This window comes from Ochotona curzoniae, unplaced genomic scaffold, assembly GCF_017591425.1.
Source record: "Ochotona curzoniae isolate NIBS_2020 unplaced genomic scaffold, NIBS_Ocur_1.0 contig_1302, whole genome shotgun sequence".
In the NCBI taxonomy this organism is placed as follows: domain Eukaryota; kingdom Metazoa; phylum Chordata; class Mammalia; order Lagomorpha; family Ochotonidae; genus Ochotona; species Ochotona curzoniae.
Genome location: NW_024465035.1, coordinates 16,448,477 through 16,469,075, shown reverse-complemented (window position 1 = coordinate 16,469,075; position 20,599 = coordinate 16,448,477). Strand labels below are relative to the sequence as shown.

The 20,599-nt window shown below is 42.5% G+C and overlaps 1 protein-coding gene across 2 annotated transcripts in view; it reads left to right on the top strand.

Annotated features, from left to right (window-relative positions):
• Positions 1-20,599, top strand: part of STAC (SH3 and cysteine rich domain) — a 132,036-nt gene that overhangs the window by 51,997 nt on the left and 59,440 nt on the right. For both annotated transcript variants that reach the window (XM_040965428.1, XM_040965418.1), the window contains exon 2: positions 4,072-4,348. In XM_040965428.1, coding sequence (XP_040821362.1) covers positions 4,072-4,348 — 277 coding nt within the window. The remainder of the gene's footprint in view (positions 1-4,071; positions 4,349-20,599) is intronic.

The following is a 20,599-nucleotide window of genomic DNA, read 5'->3' as shown; positions in this document are numbered from 1 at the left end:
CTCACTCAAATACCACCCATCGGAAAAGACTTCTGGTCAGCTTTTTTTCTTCTCTTTTTTAAAGATGGACATATTTATTTATTCGAATGGCAGAGTTACAGACAGACAGAGAAATCTAAGAGATCTGTCGACTGCTTTACTCCCTTAAATGGATGCTGTGGCCAGAGGTGGTTAGTCCGATACTGAGCTTCTTCAAGGTTTCCAATGTAATAATAGGAACCCAAACACTCGGACCATCTACCACTGCTTTCCCAGGTGCATGAGCAAGGAGTCGCATCAGAAGTAGGGCAACCAGGTCTCAAAACGGTGCCTATTGGGATGCTGCATGCCATGGCTTTACTTGCTGTGCCACAGCGATGACTGTCAGGGTCACCTTCTTCCAAGGCCTGGCTTTGTTTTTATTTTCCTTTGTGTCCCCACACCTACCCACCCGATGGATGATATATATCTCTGATGATTTATTTGTTTTCCGTCACTGCTCACTAAACACTAAGCACTACAGTATCACCCCAAAGTCTAGGCCTGTGCTGTCTCAGAGTAGTTCCCCTATATATAATGATTGAATTATTTAAAGAGTCCCCTACTCAAAAGGATGACTACACATAGTAGGGTACGTGGTTTTGATGTGCACAGTGAGGTGCTCAAGAATGTTTCTTTATTACTGTTACAATAAAAGAAATGGGGGTAGGCTGCAGCCGTGGTACAGGGAGGCTGACCATGGTGTGACAGCTATGATGGCCAGGGCTTGTTTTTCATCCTGCATTTCTTATGTTCCCTTCTGGCCTCTGGCTTCCAGGACTCTCTACTGACAGCACTGTCCTTTCAGATCATTTCTAATATTTCAAATATTTATTTATTTTACTTGAAAGAATTACAGAGGGAAAGAAGGAGAGACAGAGAGAAAGATCTTCCATCTCCTGGATTACTCCGCCAAATGGCTGCAACAATCAGAGCTGAGCTGATCTGAAACCAGGAGTCAGGAACTTCTTGCAGCTCTCCAACATGGGCACAGGAGCCCAAGGCCTTGGGACCTCCTCCACTGCTTTCCTAGGCTATAAGCAGTGGAACACAAATGCAGCAGCTAGAACACAAGCCAATGCCCATATAGAATGCTGGTGCTACAAAGGATTAATCCCCAGTACTTTAACTCGCAGGCATTCCTTTTATACTGTGTGCTGGAATAAGAAAGAGCCCACTGGATTGCAAACAAACCCTCCAACTCTATAAGCAAGCTTTGTCAGTGGTCTAACACCGCTTTCAGCCACACTCCACAGGACAAGGAAAAATGCTGCAGGTGCTCCTGGCATGATACTTACATATCATGTGTACAACTCTAGGGAACACAGAGAACCCAGCTAAGGAGGCACTGAAGCTGGATCCACAGTACCGGCTAACTGCTGCCACTGACCTTCCCTTGACACATGGGCCTCCATCTGTATAGATCATGCAGAATTGTTAGACAGCTCTCCCTCACATTCCTCCATGACATTCACATTAGTGCCTGGGTATAATCAGACTAGGTGTTATTCTGTTTTTGTGACCCAATTACCCAACATACTGAACAAGCAAAACTCAGTGGGCAGCAAATGGAACACGATTTTAATTTTTCCCTGTGACGGCATTTACTTTGACAAACCTCTCTCTCCTAATGGTGCACGTCCCATAACAAATACTGTAGCAGATTCCTGGACCTCATTGTGACTTTGATGTATTAAAAGCCTGGCTAAAATAAAACTCCGGTCATAAGGAAGCTCCCCTGCCTCTAGAACCATTTCCTGTGGCCTGAAAGGCTTGGGAGCAAAAGGGGTTGTTCTGTTCCTTGGCTGATTCCCCTCAATGGAGCTCAGTCTTGATGGCAGGTGACTGATTGTTTCAAAGCTCCCTTTCATGTGGCTTCTTCAGAATAAATGCTATGCACCTAGGGACTCCTGACAATTAGTCAGGCTGTAGTAGGATGCACCACAATGACAGAGAACCCCAGGGTGATCCAGGGACGCCTTCATTCTCCTCCTCTTTGCTTTGCAAGTTCTGTTTGAACCATAAGACACAGGAAAAGAGGCAAGAGACTGAGCTGGCCCACTATTTCTAATGTGTGCTACCTAGGTTTTTACTACTTCTCTAGAGAGCATTTTTTTTGGCTGATGGCGTCTCATTGTTGACCCTAGTAGGGCCTTTCCTGGGATTTCTGCAGGGCCATTCCACTTTAGAACTCCCTGTACTGGAGAAGTGGCTTTGCACAGCCACCCAGCTTCAAGTAGGTACAGAAGCACAGTACCATCCCATGCCACGGAGGTGAGGGGGATAGCGTTGCATCAGTCCTCCGCTGCCATGCCCACACAGAAGACACTCAACTCAATGGCTTAGACACCAGTCACCTCTTTAGCTGATGAGTGGGTGAGCTCACTCACCTGAACAATTCTGCTGGCCTCTTTACACTCCTTTCCATCTGAAAGGCAGCAGGATAATTCTGGATCTGGGATATCCCTGGAGTAGTGGGGGCCTTTTGGACTAATGTCTCTTATAATCCATTGGTCTGCCTTAGGTTTGTTCACCTGGTAGCTTGACAGGTTTCCAAACTGATGTCAGATACCTGCCAGACCTCTTCGGGCCTATACTTGGTACTGATTTGAAATAGTATCTGCTCCATTGTGTTGGTCAAATCTCAAATCCAACAAGATTCACAAAGTGAGGATAGGCTCCACTTTTGATGGGAGCAGCTGCCCAGTTGCGTTGCAAAGCAGCAGGGGTAAGGAGAGGGAGAAGAAATCGTGACCTCTCTGTGTGTTTCCCTAAGCGCCAATGGTCGTCACAGCTCTCTGGTCTTCTGAAGCAGAAAGTAGTTGTGCATTCAACTCAAGTGGCTGTGCATAATGAGGACATGTCAACCCATCTTACACAGGGAGTCTGCCCACACTAATGAATACCCTGATCAGAATAAAATATTGAGCATTTTTCTGTCAACAGATATGAGCCCTAGCCGAGCCCTAGACATTCATTTTAAGCAACAGGACACTACTGACAATGTAGATTCACTGAAGGCAGTACAGCAAGTACACGCTGTATTTTTTTTTTTTATGTAGACAGAAGGAAAACTTCCCTAAGACCAGGTGACAGCAAAGCATAGTACATGTGGGACTTGGCCACAACCACTGTTCATGAAAGGCAGAGTAAGGGAGATGGTGGTGCAACCTGTCACTGCGATCAGCAGGGCTCCAGATTCTACCAGTCTGTGGAGCCTATGGCAAGGAGCTTTCCTTGAGACCGAAGAACCAAGGAAAGTTTTTGAAGGATTGTAAATAAGAGGTTCACAAGCTCACATCTGTGTTTGCACAAGGTTTCTGTGGCTTCAAATGAAGAACAGACTAGAGCTGTAGATCTGATTCAAATCCGGATCTTTCAGAAGCAATTGCTTTTGTACTTTATGAGACTCAGGGTTAAAGATGAAAAGTGCTAGTTTCCCACAACTAAATACAACAATTAGGGCCAGAGGAAACACCAAGAAAATTTGAAATTGTGTCCCACTCCCCTCGACACACACAAACACACACGGGACAGTGTGCAGCGTAGGGCGATTGCCACACCTAAGTGCACGGGCTTGTGTTCTGTGGACAGTTGAACCAGATTGGCTTTGAGTCCTACAATGGCCTCCTTTGTAGTGCTGGATGCAAAGGCAGGTGGCTGCTAGCTAGGCAACAAAAAGAAAGAGCCTCTGTGCTTACATCATTTCCAGCAATTCAAATTCAGTAGGCAAACAGTACCCAAAGCCCAGTGCTATGAAACACTTTGAATGTGCATTGGTGGGAACTTGAGGAGAAGCAGGGAGAAGGTGCAAAGCTGGACTAGAACCTCTTTCGGATGGTCTGGCCTTGCCTCAGTAGGTCCAGTGAGGTGTTGCTGCATTTCCTCCTCAGTGTACATTGGCATTGCCACATCTACACAGGGACCCACAAGAGCCCCCTTGGTCCTGACGATGCAAGTGAGAACTGTGCAGTGCATGGAACAGACCTCACCCCCACAGCATGAGTCTGCATGATTGATCGTAAGAGAGACTGTTCTGTCATTGCATTGCAGCTCCAGAAACTAAAACGATCACTTTCTTTCAAGACCAAGAGTTTACGCAGCAAAAGTGCCGACAACTTCTTCCAGCAAACCAACAGCGATGTGAAGCTGCAGGCGGATGTGTTGAACGAGGTCAGCCCCAGCTCCAGCCCGCTGCCTGCTCTGGGAAGTCTCTCCTCCCCTCCCACCAGGGCAGGCCTGCACCCAAGCAGCGGAAAGGCCCATGCCTTCCAGGAGCACATCTTCAAGAAGCCCACTTTCTGTGATGTCTGCAACCACATGATCGTGGGTAAGCCTTTCTTCTGTCCCCTTCCCCAGGGCCAGGCTCCTAAAGCCTCAGAGGTTTTCACCCAGGGAGACTAACAGAAGGCAGAAGTTGTGTACAGGGAAGGGAAACAGGCCAGGGCAGAAGGAGAAGTTGGATTGTGTAACCAAGCTATAACCAAAATGTCAACTTCTGCCCCAGGGAGTTCTATGGGCCTTTCAAGTTATCTTGAGTTGAGTTGCACGTCTGGGTCTATGCATACCTGCATCAATCAACCTATTGTTACATAGTTCATTGCTTCCCCAAGAGGTCACTATTTCATACCACTGAACTTTGACCTATCCTTGATTTCCCACAGATGGCTGTCTTCATTTTCCAAACACCATTGTCAACTCACAGAATTCCAGAGCCTACAATATAGTGAACGTTCCCTCTAACGCAGGTATCTTCTGAGCAGCTGAGGCTTGGCTGATTTGGACTCTGCTCTGTTGCTGCAACTTCCCTCTGGTTCTTATCTTTTCCTTTTTCCTTAAACCTGTTCACTAGCCACATCATGCTGTCATGACGATGCTTAGGGGAAGCATACCATGCATAACACCTTGGGCTGGAGTTAGAACCCTGTGACTTCTACTATAAGTCTTCTTCTGACTGCTACTAATTACACTAAGCGATGTGGTCAAGCCTGCAAGTAATCCTTCCACCTCTAGTACCACAGACTTGAAAGTACTTGTCATAAGCCATGGATACAGGAAGCCATAAATAACAGGGTCAGGAATCCAGTCTATCTACTTGGGTAGTCTTGGGGTTATTGGTGCTTTCTGTCTGTTCTGTAGATTCTGCTAACTTTCCAAGTCCCCACATGTCCACTTCAGTTCTGTATCTAGAAGTGACGCCTGCTATCTGACATCAGTAGGACAAGGGGGTGTAGCTCAACCTATTCTCCATTCCAAAGACTAAGGCAAAGCTTGTTTTCTGTGAATGCTTAGCTCCTAAAGCTGATGTGTGACTTTAAATGTCCACGCAAATTTCACCAGGTCTTCTCAATGCAGTGCTTTCATAATTCTTACATAGGTGGAGGGGTGATGAGTATCTATGGTGAAACTCTTTGTGATAAGGGTGAAAAGACCAACTGGAGCATGTGTTTTAACAAGTGAGCAATGGAAATAATTTCACCCCTAAGGAATGTCATGGCAATTACCCTAAAGTCAATTCCAGGTGTACCTCCAGAGCAACACCACTTTTAAAAGACTCTGTGTTGAGTATCAAAAAACATACTGTAAATTAAAGAAAATCAAACTGTGCTTTTGTTAGAGGTAAATTATATAGCATAGATGCCTTTTTTGCTTAAAGAAAAAATGGTCAACGGGTCACTGGTCTTTTGAAGAATGAAAACAAAGTAAACCACACAGTTTCTTCCAGGAAAAAAAGAAAATGGTTCATGGAAAAAGGAGAAGGGAAAGTGACAGGAAGAGGAGGTGGAGAGAGATGAGAGGAGGAGCTGGATGTGTGGGAGTTGGTGAAAGCTCTCCCTGGTGGACTCAATGCACAGGACTTAAACATTCCCTGATAAGGGAGTCTAATGGACCCTTTTTTCTTGCCAAAATCTCACCTCTTGTCCCCGTGTGTATCACCTAAAAGCTTGTTTCCTTCAAGCCCAGATTATCTTCAATTTCTATGCCACAGGTAAAGGCTGCCTGCTCTTCACCCTTAGAGTGATGTTTCAGAGAAATGTAGTAAAGCCCCTACACACCCGCACACCTTATTTTTTCACCTTTCAACTTAGAAGCAGGGGTTGTATACTCAAGGCCAAGGAAAAAAATGAATGTCATTCGTGTGTTATCCAACTGATGAAATAACTTGGGGGCTGGGGTTGTGGCACAGAGGGTTTAGTCGCTCCCTGCCATGCCGGCATCCCATAAGTACACCAGTTCCAGTTTTGGCTGGTCCACTTTCAATCCAGCTCTCAGCTCATGTCCTGGGAAGGCAACAAAAGATGTCCCAAGCACTTAGGCCCCTGACACCCATGTGAAAGACCAGCATGGAGTTTCTGGCTTTTGGCTTCAGAATAGCCCTGCTCCAGTCAATGTGGCCATTTTGGATTTGAATGAGTCAAAAGATGTGTGTCCTGCTCTCACCTTCATTTTTACTCTTGCTCTCTGGCTCTCCCTGTTTCAGTATAACTCTAACTTTCAAATTAAAAAAAAATGGATCTTGAAAATAATGTGAATCAAGGCCAGTCAATGTGGCATAGTGAAACCATTTGCTGGAATTCCATGTGGGCGCGAGCTCAAATCCCAACTGCTCCACTTCCAATTCAGCAACATGCTAATGATCCTGGAAAAGAAGCAAAAAAATAATCCAAATGTTTGGACTCCTACATACATGTTGGAGACCTAGGAGACACTTCCAGTTCCTGGCTTAAATCTGGCTTAGCCCTGGCACTGCAGACATTTGGGTAGTGGACCAGCAAACAGAAATTTGCTCTCTCTCACTCTCTCTTTGCTTCTCCTTTTCTCTTCATAACTCTGACTTTCAAATAAATAAGTCTTGAAAATAAAGTGAATATGACACACTGTCTACAATGTCTCTAAGCTTGAATAGATTCTCATTTGATTTTCCAAGGCTTCATATTGTCCTTACTGACTCCTATATTTTTCAACTGGAAATGTTACAAGTTCACAAAACCACTCACCAATGAAAATAGACCATGACTCTAGCTTCATTCATCACATATCCATCCCTAATTTCTTTAGCTCCCCAATGCCAACTTTTCTCTTACCTTTGTACTTGACATTTGAAATCCCACCCTTCCAGATTCCTTGAGAAGCAAGCACTAGAGCTTGCCCTAGAGCTAAACTCAATCAGTAGGGTCTTGCAACTGTTTGTCATCAGCTCTTCAGACCAACTCTTTCCAAAATATCATCAATCTAGCCATTCATGGAGATGTGAGAGAAGTAAGCAGTCAACGGTGCCTAGCAGCTTTAATGCTGAATGCCCCCACCTTTGTAGCACCCAGATATATGCCTGCCTGAGTCGTACAGTGGGAGAAATCTGAACAGCCTCTGTTCTAGCTTGGATGAATGCATTGCCCCCCACCAAGAAGAATCACTCTTCTTGCCATTCTTAAGCTTAGCTAATGAGAAACAAGGGTGGGTGGACGCATATTCTCTTTGTATTGCCTAAATATATTTCATCTCTGGCACTCTGTCTTTACATTGAATTCACCGCCTGCAATGACTCATTTCAAGGACACGTTGGATCTGTGTGATAATCTTCTCATTGACATTCCCTACCATGATAAGTCAGCATATGCTATTCATGCAGCTAACTCAGTGCCTAAATCTACTCAGTTAACTAAGAATTTTCCTTCTTTTGTTTTGTTTTGTCTTATTTATTGCCAGGTACCTTGTTTCTCTACCATCTTAAGTAAGTTTATTTTGTTTTGTTTTGTTTTTTGTTTAAGCCCACTCAGAAGGCACTGGATATGAAACAGATTCCTATTTTCTGAACAGAAAGTTAGCAAAATGGCTGAATTGCATCACTTGCATAGTTGCCACCCAGAGAATCATTCACTGTCAGCACTCTCCAATCAGCAACCTCTGAATAAAATTTAAAAGATATTATTTTATGGAAGAATCTAGAAGTAGAACCTGAGACCAGGATCCCTATGAAAGTGGCTCATTATGGGAGCATCTTCAGGAGAAAGAGAATCCGAGAGGCTAGGGTGAGTAGGGAAGGTACCAAGAGAGCTGCTTGGAAACTCCACCCTGGGACAAGGGACTAGCCCTGTACAAATTTGTCATTCAGGCAGTTGGCCAAGGCTGCATGAGAGAGTGACCCCTCAGGCAAGGAGCATCTCATTTGGCCAAAGATAATTCTCTGGAAAAAAAAATGAAGAAGCATATATGTCACTCACAGCCACAGAACTAATATGGCAAATGAGAAATGTACAAGGTACCAACGCATCCACTACCTCTACAAGATGCTGTATAAAAACACCCTCTCCTAAGAGTGAATTTAAAATGTAAATGAGACTTGGAATGGCGGTACCTATGACATCATTTCTGTGGAAATACTGTATTATACTGAGTCCCAGACCTTTGCTGCTGTATTCTTGACCATTAATTTAATTGTTTCCTGACCTGATCCCATCCTATTGTTCAAAAAAAGCTATTATAAGCTATCAACCAAAACAGTTAACACACACTGTGTGTGTGTGTTCACACACATACAATAATAAGGACTGGAACTAAAACTACAAAGCCAGGTTTGATCACTAATGTAGTTGTCTCAGGTGAGAAAGGCCAAACAGAGATCAAGGAAAGTTTTAAACAGCAAATGTCAAGTCTGTATATTTACAGAATGGAAAATTGAAACCATGAGGTGTTGTCTGTTTAACTGGACAGTTGTTTTAGGGACTGTACAGTTTGTAAATAACAAATACGAGTGTTTGCAGGATCGATTAAAAAAAAAAAAGATAGATACTCTCCTTGGGGCCACAATTTGTTTCCATCTTACCGTAGAGTACCTAGAACTCAATGACTTACCCTGTGAGATTATTACTCTGCAAGGAGCCAGACCTTATCTGATAATTTTCTATTAGAAGACAAAAATAGAATATCATGCTGAGTCCCCATAGAGGCAAGTCCCTATTGACTTTTGTTTGTTGGACATTTGGCTATTACGACAGAATCGTGATTCTAGGCACAGAAGTTTAGATGAAGACGGTGACTCTGTAGGATGAGCAGTGTCTGCAGGAGATATTGATCTTTGGGGTGCATAGCTGTTGTCTTCATTCAACACTGAGAAAGGTGCCATGTAGGAGAGAGTTTCCACTGTCGATGGGCTCTCCAGTGCACTTGATGGATGAATAATACAATGAGGCAGACTTCAAGACATTAACAGAAACAGCTTCTTCAGGCAACTCCCAAATTGGGCTCATTGGGTTTGTGGAAGGGATAAAACACGTCTCTGGAAAAGGGTATATCCTACAGTCCCTTTGGATGGTCCCAACACATAGGAGTCCAGAGTCCTGGAAATGACTCAGAGACCTTCAATAGAGAACAGGGCCAATGGGTAAGGCAACTGAATTGTAACAACGGACTTCTCTCTTCACATTCCCTTTCCCTAATTTCTTTTAGCTGCTTTTGAAAATCATTTGGCCTGCAATGCCTTCAGTGCACGTAACTCAGAGAGACTTTCCAATGGTTGCAACAGCAAATTCATTAGAGAGTTATTAAGACTTCAATAGCAGATCCAATGTTCTCACAGAAATTAGCAAATATAAATAGCATGGCTAAATATGCATGGCTTGTACCTTGCACCTTTCAGTGAAATAAGCACAAAATACATTCAAATTGTAATCTGCTGTTACTTTTTTGAAATTCAATGTGTGCAGCCAAGTACTGCATATTTTAAGAAATATCTCATTAACTGTTATTTAAATAGGGGCCAGTTCTGTGGCATACTGAGCTCCACCTGCTGTGGCAGCATCCCATAGAGGAACCGATTCTAATCCCAACTGTTTCATTTCTGAGACGGTTCCCTGATTATGGCTTGGGAAAGCAGCAGAGAATGGTCCAAAGCCTTGGGCCACTGTGGGAGACCTGGAAGCAACTCCTTGCTCGTGACTTCAGAGTGACCCAGCTCTGGCTATTACTGCCACTTGGGGAGTGAACCAGTGGATTAATGATCCCTTTCTGTGTCTGTAACTCTGGCTTCCGAGTAGAATAAGTAAATTAAACCTTTTAAAATACTTACATGAAAAATATCAACCACCTTTTTTTCTAATGAAGATTGAGCAGCAGTAAACGGTGACAATGATAGCATCTGATGTAGAAATAGAAACAGCAGTTGTTCTAGGGGACAGTGCTGGGCTTTGGAGCATCTCAGGTGACCTGCAGGTCAGTCTTGAAAACGTGAAACGTCGGGACCTGCTACCAAAAGAGAAGGCAGGTCAATAGCAGGTGGAAATACCCACTCTCACTATGTATCTCACTACTGTCCCATTTCCAGTGCTCCAGCCCTTTATTCTTCCTTCTAGAACAGCTGGGATAGCTCCTTCTTCCACTCACCAAGCCCATCCTAAATCTCTCCCAATGAGAATGTTGCCCCCATTCTGTGTCAATCACTTAGTTTTCTGTGGATTTTCACATCATTGTTCCAACAGCCCAGACTGTGGGAAGTGCGTTGAGGACAGAATCAGTTGTAATTGATCTGCCTAGTCTCCCAGAAGCCACGTGACACACACCTGCACAATGAGCATTTAACAAATAGCCAGTGGATGGGGGAAAACAGTCTGCTTTCAAATGCCAATCAAAAAGGAAATCAATTTTTTACGAAAATGATAGAAAAGGATCATGGAAAATACTTAATTGCTCAGAAAGCCTTTCCAGGTACATCAAGGCTCCTGCCTGCCCCCAAAGGAAGCTGGACACAGGGACCCCACTCTCTCAAGGCTTCTTTCTCTTCATTTTTTTCCCTTGTATTGTGTATGCTTTGTTCTTTATTTAAATACATTCTTTATTTTTCAATATACATTCCCTTAGGCTCAAGGATTTCCCTTTCCATCCTCCCCTTTATGAGTTTAAGCTTGGAGACTGAGACACAACTACAGAAAAAAAGCAGAAGTCATCTAGAAACTGAGAAGGCAGAAGGAGTCTCTGGTACTGGAAACTGCAGACCTGTTGGGCCTCCCTGTATTGCCCAATAGATTGCAGTCACAGGGCAGAGTGGGTTTAACACCTTCATGACTCACTGGCCTTCCAACGCAGCCCCCTCCAGCCCTGTTCAGGCAATCAGTCTGAGTGTCCTGAAGCTCTCTCTCTCTCTCTCTCTACCACTCTCTCTCTCTCTGTTTTTGTTTCAAGTACATAAAATAAAACAAATTTTAAAAAGGAAATCCAAGGAACCATCGATTTTAGTTTATGTCAATGATGTTGATAATACATTTATGTGGTTCCCTGTTTGTTAAAATACATACCTTGTGGTCTTCAAAAGTTGGTGGGAATGCATTTGATGAAACTGTTTTTGCAAATCAATTTCTACACCAACATGACTTTCTCTCTTAAGTCCACTTTCCATGAACTTTCTGAAGTATTCTCATATCTGCTGACATTGGGAATACTAGGGAAATACTTCTTCTCCACTCCCCATTCCTCCCCCCCCTCACTTACACACACCATGTCCTTAAAGAGATCAGAACTATTAAGAATAAGAAAGGACCAAGTGGGAAGGGTAGAATTTCGATGTGCCCTCAGCTCTCTAGAAAATGAAACTTTCCCAAGTTACCAGACATTGCTGTCTTAGCAGTACTTAAAAAGGGGGCAGGGATACAGATCTTCTTTCATCTAAACTGTTTATTTTGCTATTATTGATGGGAGTCATAAACGGTCCCACAAGGGAGAAAGTGATTGTTTTTAAAAAGGCAGCTAAGAAAAAAATATCTCTTGCAAATTCTAGGTCATCATACTTGAGAGTGCTTTGGCGAATTCTTTATTATTATTATTATTATTATTATTATTATCATTATTATTATTTTTATCATTACTTTTCATAACACAGTTGCATAGGCACAGGGCTTCCCCCATCACTCCCCTGACTGCCCCTCACTGCTTCCCCCTGTATTATTACAATAGTATAGACCTTCAGCAATAGTCACAATCAATTCCAACATTCTGCTAGTTAAGCGTATCATAACATTGAAAATATATACAATCGTTCTAAGTTTAGTATCCTACTTTCAAAGTATATTATTTAAGGTTCATTAGGAGTCCTCCTTTCATGCAGGAATAGAGATGCATACTGCAACATATCACTTCCCAGTATGCTAGTTTGATTTCTGAATCATCTTTCAGGGAGGGCTAAGTATTCCCTGCCAAACCAAAAAAGAAGTTTGTGTTTTAGGCGATTTTTTTTTTCAAAAAATCAGACCTTAGGAGAACAAAGCAATACACATGAAGATGTTTCCATAGTATGAATAACAGACTAGACAGGTGAGGAAGTCTGTTGCTGAAGTTTTTAGACATTTGCTATAGGTCACCAACAAGATGCTGTTTAGTGGTATTGTGGTGTGTCTGAGTCGTTATGTTCCTCCATGTTCCTCCAAGGCCTCCTGTACTTCATTTATTTTCTCTTCATTCCATTCAGGAAGAAATACAAAAGGTGCCCAGGGTGAAGGAAAGGCTAGAGAAACGCTTCAAGGTGGAGGTTGGGTTGGACAAGGGGGAGTTGTGTTAGAAAGTAGATTCTGAGGTTTTTCTGGGCTTGATGCTGCAGAGTCTGAGCCTGCCTTTGATGTGGCTGATTCCTGCCATACCACCTGAGCTTTAGCCCAAGCTGACAGACAAGTACTGAGAGGCTGTGTGCCTTTTGTGAACCATCAAAGAGCCCATGTCTGGGAGGCCAAGGATCTGTAGGAAAAGGCCAGCCTGGGCTTCAGTCCCTCTCATGTCTAAAATAATGTGATTTCCTTCTATCTCTGTTTCCTGACTTACTTTACATAGTGCTTCCAAATCTCTTTGGGAAGCAAGCTGACATCACACTCCTGCTTTGTCCAAAAATGCTCACCCTACCTCATTGCTTAAGGAGTTACCAGCTCCCTAGTTAGGCTTGTTCCCTCTACAATGTCACTACCAAAGGCAAGGCAAGAATATGTCCCACCCAACTGATATCAGAAAGGGATACATTGTTCATGGTCCTGATGGTCCCTTGGGGTATGTGGACCATCATAGAAAAACTCACCACAGAGACCTGCAAGAGATGGCCAGAAGAGAAGTTGATATAGAGGAGTCCGATTACTTGGGAGAATGTATTACTCTCCCACAATCCTGGTGTCTTTGAAATAAGATTGTAAACAACCCCTACTTTGTAGACTTTGCTGGCACCTGCATAAAATGGAATGAGTGGAAGTACCTCGTAGGTTATCCAAAAACTCTTCTTCATTGTTCACGTTACTTTAATATCCAAAAAGCAGGTTGGTTAGTCATCTTCTAAATTCCTAGAAAAGCATTTTGAGGAAGGATGGGGAACGGATTAAGAAATAAATGACAGCGACTGGCCAGTCCATTCTTTGGGGAACTGGAGATAAACACACATTTCCCAGCCTTGAACTAGGAAAACAACTATTAGGAAAGCACATGAGATGGTCAACAGCAGAGACTTGAGAAAAGAGCAAAAGACATGGTCACAGAGATAATTAATATGAGGGTCAGGAGTTTCAAGTTCAAATGCTTCCCAGATGGTCATGAGAAAGTGATCATCCCAGAGGACACCACCTCCCCAAACCTTAAGCCAAACACATGTAGCAGAAGCAAAGCGTGCCAGCCCTGGTGTGACGATGTGAACTGGTGACCCAGGGGCCAAAGGCGTGGACTCCAAACACCAGGCCCAGAGCCAACCCATCCTCTGCTGCTATTTTTAAAGCCAAGTGCGGGTGAGGAGTGGGGGAAGTAGAGAGAGTTTTTCCACTAGTAGTCAGGAACCGAAATAGGAAAGATCAACAGAGGCATTTATAAACAATGAATGCCATTAATTTTTTCAAGGCAAGACTAGGTTGGAAAAGACATTGTATATCAAGGAGTGAGGAATATAAGCAGGAGAAGATGGCCTTGGGTCTTCACATTTCTTGTTGACGCCTTTATGCTTGTTTGATAGTATTTCAAGGTCACTGTTCAGTTTACTGTTTTATTAGGTTTCCTGGTAAACTTGGGAAGCATCTTATCAATTGAACTCAGAGTAAGGAAAGATGGGTTATTTTTAATCAAGGTCCCATGGCTTTAGTTCAACTTCGACGGAAAAATATGTTCCCTTCCTTTCCCTTTACCAGAAAACTTTCTAACTATTGAGAGATATCAAAAGTTTAGGAGTGGATTAAGCTGTAATGCTCTAACTGAAACCTTAAGCTCTTTCTAATTTGCTGCATGTGAGGACCAGGAAGCATCATCTGGTACTGTCTTGGGGATGGTGAGAAATAGATCTATGTAGGTCCGTCCCAGTCTCAGTTGTGTTGCTTAACTTTTCAGTGTGATGTGACAGGAAACCTAGTAGACCAGGAGGCTAGGGGTTAGGATTTCAATATCAGTTTTGCTGTGAAGGAATAGTGCAATATCTGTCACATCACACTGCTTCTCCGAACTGTGTAGTTTCTGTATCTGTAGAATGATGCAGACCTTGTCAAGGAATGCACTGCCATACCAGCTGACTGGTAGCGACCCCCAGAAAGACTGCTAAGCCTGCCTCATAACTGAACAATAAGATTCTTATAGTTTATTAGTCATGTCCGTTGTGCACCAAAAATTAAGGACTCCAGTCCATTTACAACGTACTTTCTATCCCTATGCTACTGATCTGTAAAGAAGGACTTCTCAAAACTTTGATGCCCTTGCAAATCACTTACAATGCCTTATTAAACTCCTATCCTGCTTTGGAGGGTCTGCTCTGGGGCCTAAGATTCTATATGCCTAAGAGAGTCTCGGGTGATTCCAGGGATTCTGGCCCAGGGATTGCATTCTGAGTTGCCAGGCTTGACAACATCTTCCTGAATTCTGTAATATGAAAGTACAAGTAGTTACTAAGACTTAGTAAGGAAGGCCTTAGGAGAGAGAAAGACCTGGTGGGAGAAAATGAAATGCAGGGATGGCTGAGAAGAGAACTGAAGTTTTAAGAAGATCCCTGACTTTGTTTCATGCATATGAATCTCACTCATTTTCTTTCCCAGTTGCTTTAGAGCGTTAAAAAATGCAGGTTACCCATGTAGAGACCTGAATTATGGTAGATGCGAAGTACTGTGGGAAGCCAAGCATGGCTGGAACAAGTTACTGAGGGTCCAGAGCTCAGTGCAAGCCCCATGAGATAGAAGGCATTTGGCTTGGGCACTGGAAGATGAGCTGACATTACCTAGCTGCCTCTGCCACACTCATCTACAATTCCAACCAGCAGCTTTCTGCTGAGTACCAAGAGGCAATTGATATATTTTCTTCAAAAGGAAAGGTAAGAGTCAGGTTTCTCAGAAGCAGATGCATAGTCAAAAGTTGTGCCGTGTCATTGCTGACAAAGGGCCAGTCATGCAGCTCCACTACTTGGCTTTGGCCAGAAATGGCAGGTTTGTTTTGTTTTGCTTTGCTTTGCTTTAAATCCTGAACCCATTCCTTCTTTTATTACTAATTCCAAATTATGGTGAGTCCAAGATCTGGTATCGTTTTTTACAATTTGATTTTTATTTGGAAAGCAGAGTTACACAGAGAGAAAGAGAGACAGAAAAATCTTCCATCCACTGGTTCACTTCTTAAATGGTCACAATGGCCAGTGCTGGGCTGGTCCAAAGTTGGGAGTAAGTGACTTCTTCCAGGTCTCTCATGTGGGTACAGGGACCTGAGCCATCCTTCACTGCCTTCAAAGTCCAGACATAGGGAGAGGCAAACTCCAGCCTGCTGTCTGCTGCTACCCTGGGCATGCACAAGTCATGCAGCAAGAAAATTTGTGATCCAGGCCCTGATACATTAGGTCAGAACTCAGTATCTAGGACGAAACTCCCGAGGCTGCTGGAGGCCTCCATTGGAGAAGCTGCTGTCTTCTTTTTCCCTAAGCGTGAGAAGCCTACCCCATCACAATTCCCAAAAAATAGTACTCCAAACCCAAAACTACCCAATGATTCTTCTCATTTCAGCAAAACTTGATTTTAATAATTTTTCAAAAGTAAGAGCACTCTCTTTCCACAATATCTATTTTATTTCGTATTACAGAAAGAAAATACGCTCATTATAGAAAATGAGAAAATCCAAGTGTGCAAAAACAAGAGCTGATTTATAATTTCACCACCCACATACAGCTATTATTAATGTCTTAGTATATGCCCTGCCAGGCTTTCACATGAATAAATGTGCTTATTTAAAAGGAGAATTGTCTAAACAGATTGCTTTTTACCCTGATGTTGACACATTAGCATTATAGTATGACCTTCAGATTATATCAATCATTACTAACTAGAAAATTATCTGATGCCAAAAAAGGTGTTTTGCATATGTATGTACCAAACTAGTTTCAAGAAATAGTATCTAATTTTGTGATGTTTTGCTGATTTCAATTTTTCATTATTATTTGCAAGCCTGCAGTATATTTTTTTAAAGATTGTTTTTTATGAAAGGTAGAGTTGGGGTCAGGGGTATGCAGAGCTCTTCTATTCACTGGTTCACTGCCCAAGTAAGCAAAAAGGGTGAGGGCTGGAAGCCAGGAGGCAGGGGCTTCACCTGAGTGCAGGGGCCCAAGGATTTGGGTCATCTTCCAATTCCTTCCCAAGCACATTAGCAGGGAGCTGGATCTGAAGTGAGGCAGCCAGGACTCGCACCAGTGCCCGTATGAATCGTTGGTATTGCAGGCAGAGGCTTACCTTGCAATGAGACAACCTTGGCCCCTAACATGGTAGTATTTTGTGATTAAATATTTGCAAATGAATTATCTTCTCAAGATCCAATTCTGACACTAAAGTTGCTGCATCCCAGAATGATGCACTTGTTTAAAACTTAGACATTTGTGCCTACGTTAACCTGGTGACAACACCGTGTCTTCCTTCCCTGTTGCAGCATGCCAGGGTGACCCCACAAGCAATCTATGATTAAAACCTTTGGTAGATTTTTTTTTCATCTTTGCACAACAGATAGGGTAAAAAAATGGTATCATTCATAACTTCCAGTTCTTTAATGACTAAATCTGTGACATATTAAATGTTTAACTTTCAATGCTGTTTTCTTCCTAAAGTATCCATGTGTATTTCTGAGCAATACCATGTAGCATTTGAGTTTACTCACATTTTCCTGTTAGTTTGTAAGAAGTGTTCATAACTTCTGTATAATAATTATGCAAGCATTAGGTTTCCCCAATCTTTCTGTCTGATTCTGCTGACTGTATTTTTATAGAACCAAATCTGTCAATCTTTTGATTATTTTTCCTTTCCTAAAGTCATGCTTAGACTTTGTCAAGCGTAAACCAGCTTTTATATTTTCCTCAATTAATTTAGTAACTAACTTTTATTTAAATGTCTTAACCTGTTCAAACTTCACTCAGAATATGCTATTAATTAAGTAGCTGATGAAAAACCAAATAATTAACTGTATGACTCATCAGGATTTGTCAGATAATTCTTCCTTTCATTGCTGAATTGAAAAGTTGGTTTTATCCAACACTAAATCTTAAAGATATCATTTTGGTCTTATAGGTTTTTTGTGGTTATGCTATCCTTTTATCCCAATACCAATAGATCACTTGCTCTTTCACTATTGCGGTTTACAATAGATTCTTTTTCAGAAATACTTGCTTTTTCAGGTATGTAATCTTCAAATTTAATTTTAGAATCATTTTAGCGAAGCCCCTCACCCGAATCCCACTGAGATTTCAATTGAAATCTGGACAAAGGTTCTCAGAACTATTTGGAGAATATTGGCTTCCCTTCACTAAATAGTTTTCTCACTTAATAAATATGTTATCATTAATGTCAGAGCCTGGCTCCCTCTTTCAGACTTAAATAGGAATTCCTTCAACAAATACTTGTGGAAAATCTTTTGTGTACCAAACACTGTTCTAAACACTTGAAATATGCCAGTCAACAAACCAAAGACTTTTGCCTTAATAGAGATGACATTTTAGTTGGCAAGACAATGGTTTAGTGGGTTGTTGGACGGGGTGGACCAATGGAGATTGCTAATTTAAGGTAATAATGGATACAGGAAAAAGAAAAATAAAAGGTAGCTTGAGAAAGATCAAGCATGTGTCACTTGAGGTAGCCAGAGCAAGCATCCTTGAGAAGCTAAAATCTGAGTAGAATTTGCAGCTAGTGTGTAAAGAACACTCCAAGTGGATGGAGCAGGGGGAGCAAAACCCAACTCGGGCATCCTGGTGTGTTTATGGAACAGCCCTGGAGCCAGTATGATGCTGAGTGGTTGTGGAGTGGAAAGTGGCAGAGCGTGTAGATCTTGTGTGGCTCTGTAGACTGCTGAAAGAACATTCACCGTTACTCTGTAGCATAATGGTAGAGCTCTCATTACATTTGCAAAGGGTTTCTCTGACTACTTTGTGACAAATAAGTTTGGTGAAGCAAGGTGAGAATTGAGGCAGAAAAGCAGTGAAGAGACCGTTACAATAGTTGAGGCCGGTTGTCAAGGTGCAGTACAAGGGGAATAGAGAAGGTATGTAGGCTGTGTGGGTGAAACACTAGGGTGGGAGTGCTCCCAAGGTTTTGGGTCCTGCTGCCCTTAACTGGCTCAGGGAAATGGTTCACCATAAGGTGAATGGGTTCTGGAATGTGTCTTGGAAGAAGCCCGCAGGTCCTCTTGCAGACACATTAACTTTGAAACTCTCACTTGTTAGATGGGCAAACACTATGTCAAGTAGTCAAGTTTTGTCTATACGAAAAGATATAAATATTGGAATCCTCCCACCTATAAACTGTCTATAAAGTTTGGAGCTTTTAATAGAACCAAGCAAAGAAGTACACAAGGAAAGGACAAAAGACTGAGCAGTGGGGACTTAGAAGTCTAAGCCAAAGAGGAGAAACTAGCAAAGGACCTAGGAAGGAGTGACCTAAGTGGTGGTGGAAGTAAGCCAAGAAAACCGTTTGCCTCAGAAGCCAAAAGAACACCTACTAAGGGAAAAAGCTTGATCAGCCTTGTGAAATGCTTGTGCCTAACACAGACTCCAAGATCAAGCCTCGAGCGTTGGATTGAAGATGATCTAGGCTGTAACTGCTCATGGCTCAGTCTAACTCAGAAGTCAGCAACATATGTCCCATGACAGTGTCTCCAACAGTCTCAAGTAGAATGATCACATGACCCAGAAATCCCACTCCCAGGTAGACCCTGCAATGAGCGGAAAACAGGACTCAGATAACTGCATGTGCACATACTGCTGTAGCAGTAGGATCCACAATGGACAAGCAAAATGTGTCATTTGTATTGTATGTATATTATTGTGATTATTCATGTATTAAGAAAAATACAGTCTTAATATAGCTACAATGTGGATGAGCCGTCAAAGCGTTGCACTGAAAGGAACAAGTCAGATATAGCAGGTCACGAGCTGCAGGATTCCATCTGTTGGAAATATCCAGAAACTGTAGAAAGTAGGAGGATGCTGGCCAGAGGCAATGGGTCAGGGGAGAAGGAGAATCAAATAGTTAATGGGTTCAAGGTACAACTAGACCTATTGAGGGCGACATCACCTTATTAATAAGCTAAATACATCGAACAATTGACTTCTAAATGCTTTGTGTTACGAAAACACCCTCTCAAATTTTCAAAACTGGGAAGTTGGGACAGAATAGAAAAGGGAAAACAATGGGCCATATGCCAAATCTGGCACATCACCTGTTTTCATATAGCCCATGAATTTTTTATAATTACATTTTTAATGATCAAAAAAGATCAAAAGAAGAATATTCATGATGCATGAAAAGCATAATTTCATTTCAACATGTGACGTTTGAAGAACACACAGCTATGCTCATTTTTAATTTATCTTTCATGGGTGTCCTCACATCACAATGTCAGAGCTCAATGCCAACGTCCTTTGACTTAGAACAGGGTTACAGCATGACCAGCATCTAATGCACCTGACATTGAGTTCGATCACCCAGCACAGCACGAGAATGTCAACTGGTTCCCCTCCTGATCTCGGGCTGACCAGCGAGCCACACGTGCTGCTGCTTCACAGCACTGTGACAGAGCAATATACCCTCACATATTAGGCAAAGTTCAAAATTCTAATCCCAAACTAGTATTTCAACTGAATGTGCATCACTTTCACACCATCATGAAGTCAAAGAATCATTCAGTTGAGCAATGTTGAGCCAGAGATTTTCTGTAGAGACAAAAGTCTAAAATAGTCACCATCTAGACTTAAGAGAAGCTGACCCCTTCTGACTTTAAAGCCATGCTTGATGTAGCCAAAAGATTTTCTTCTAGAGAAATCCTTTTTTTTTTTACTGCCAAAGAAGAGGTGTTTTCAAAAAAAAAAAAAAAGTCTGGAGCTATCTGCCTTCCTCATGCTAATTCTGTCTTCACTTGATGAGCCCCCAAACTACATTTTTAAAATACTGTATCAAAATAACAATGAAGTACTTCTTTAAAAAAAAGAAGTGTGAGATCTTTCATCTGCCGGTTCACCCCCCAGACACACTGGCTAGGGTAGGTCCAGGCCAAAGCCAGGATCCTGGAGCAGTCTTCTGGGTCTCCTGCTTGAGTGTCTGGTGCTTAGCACTTGGGGTGTCCTCCACTGCCTCCCCATACA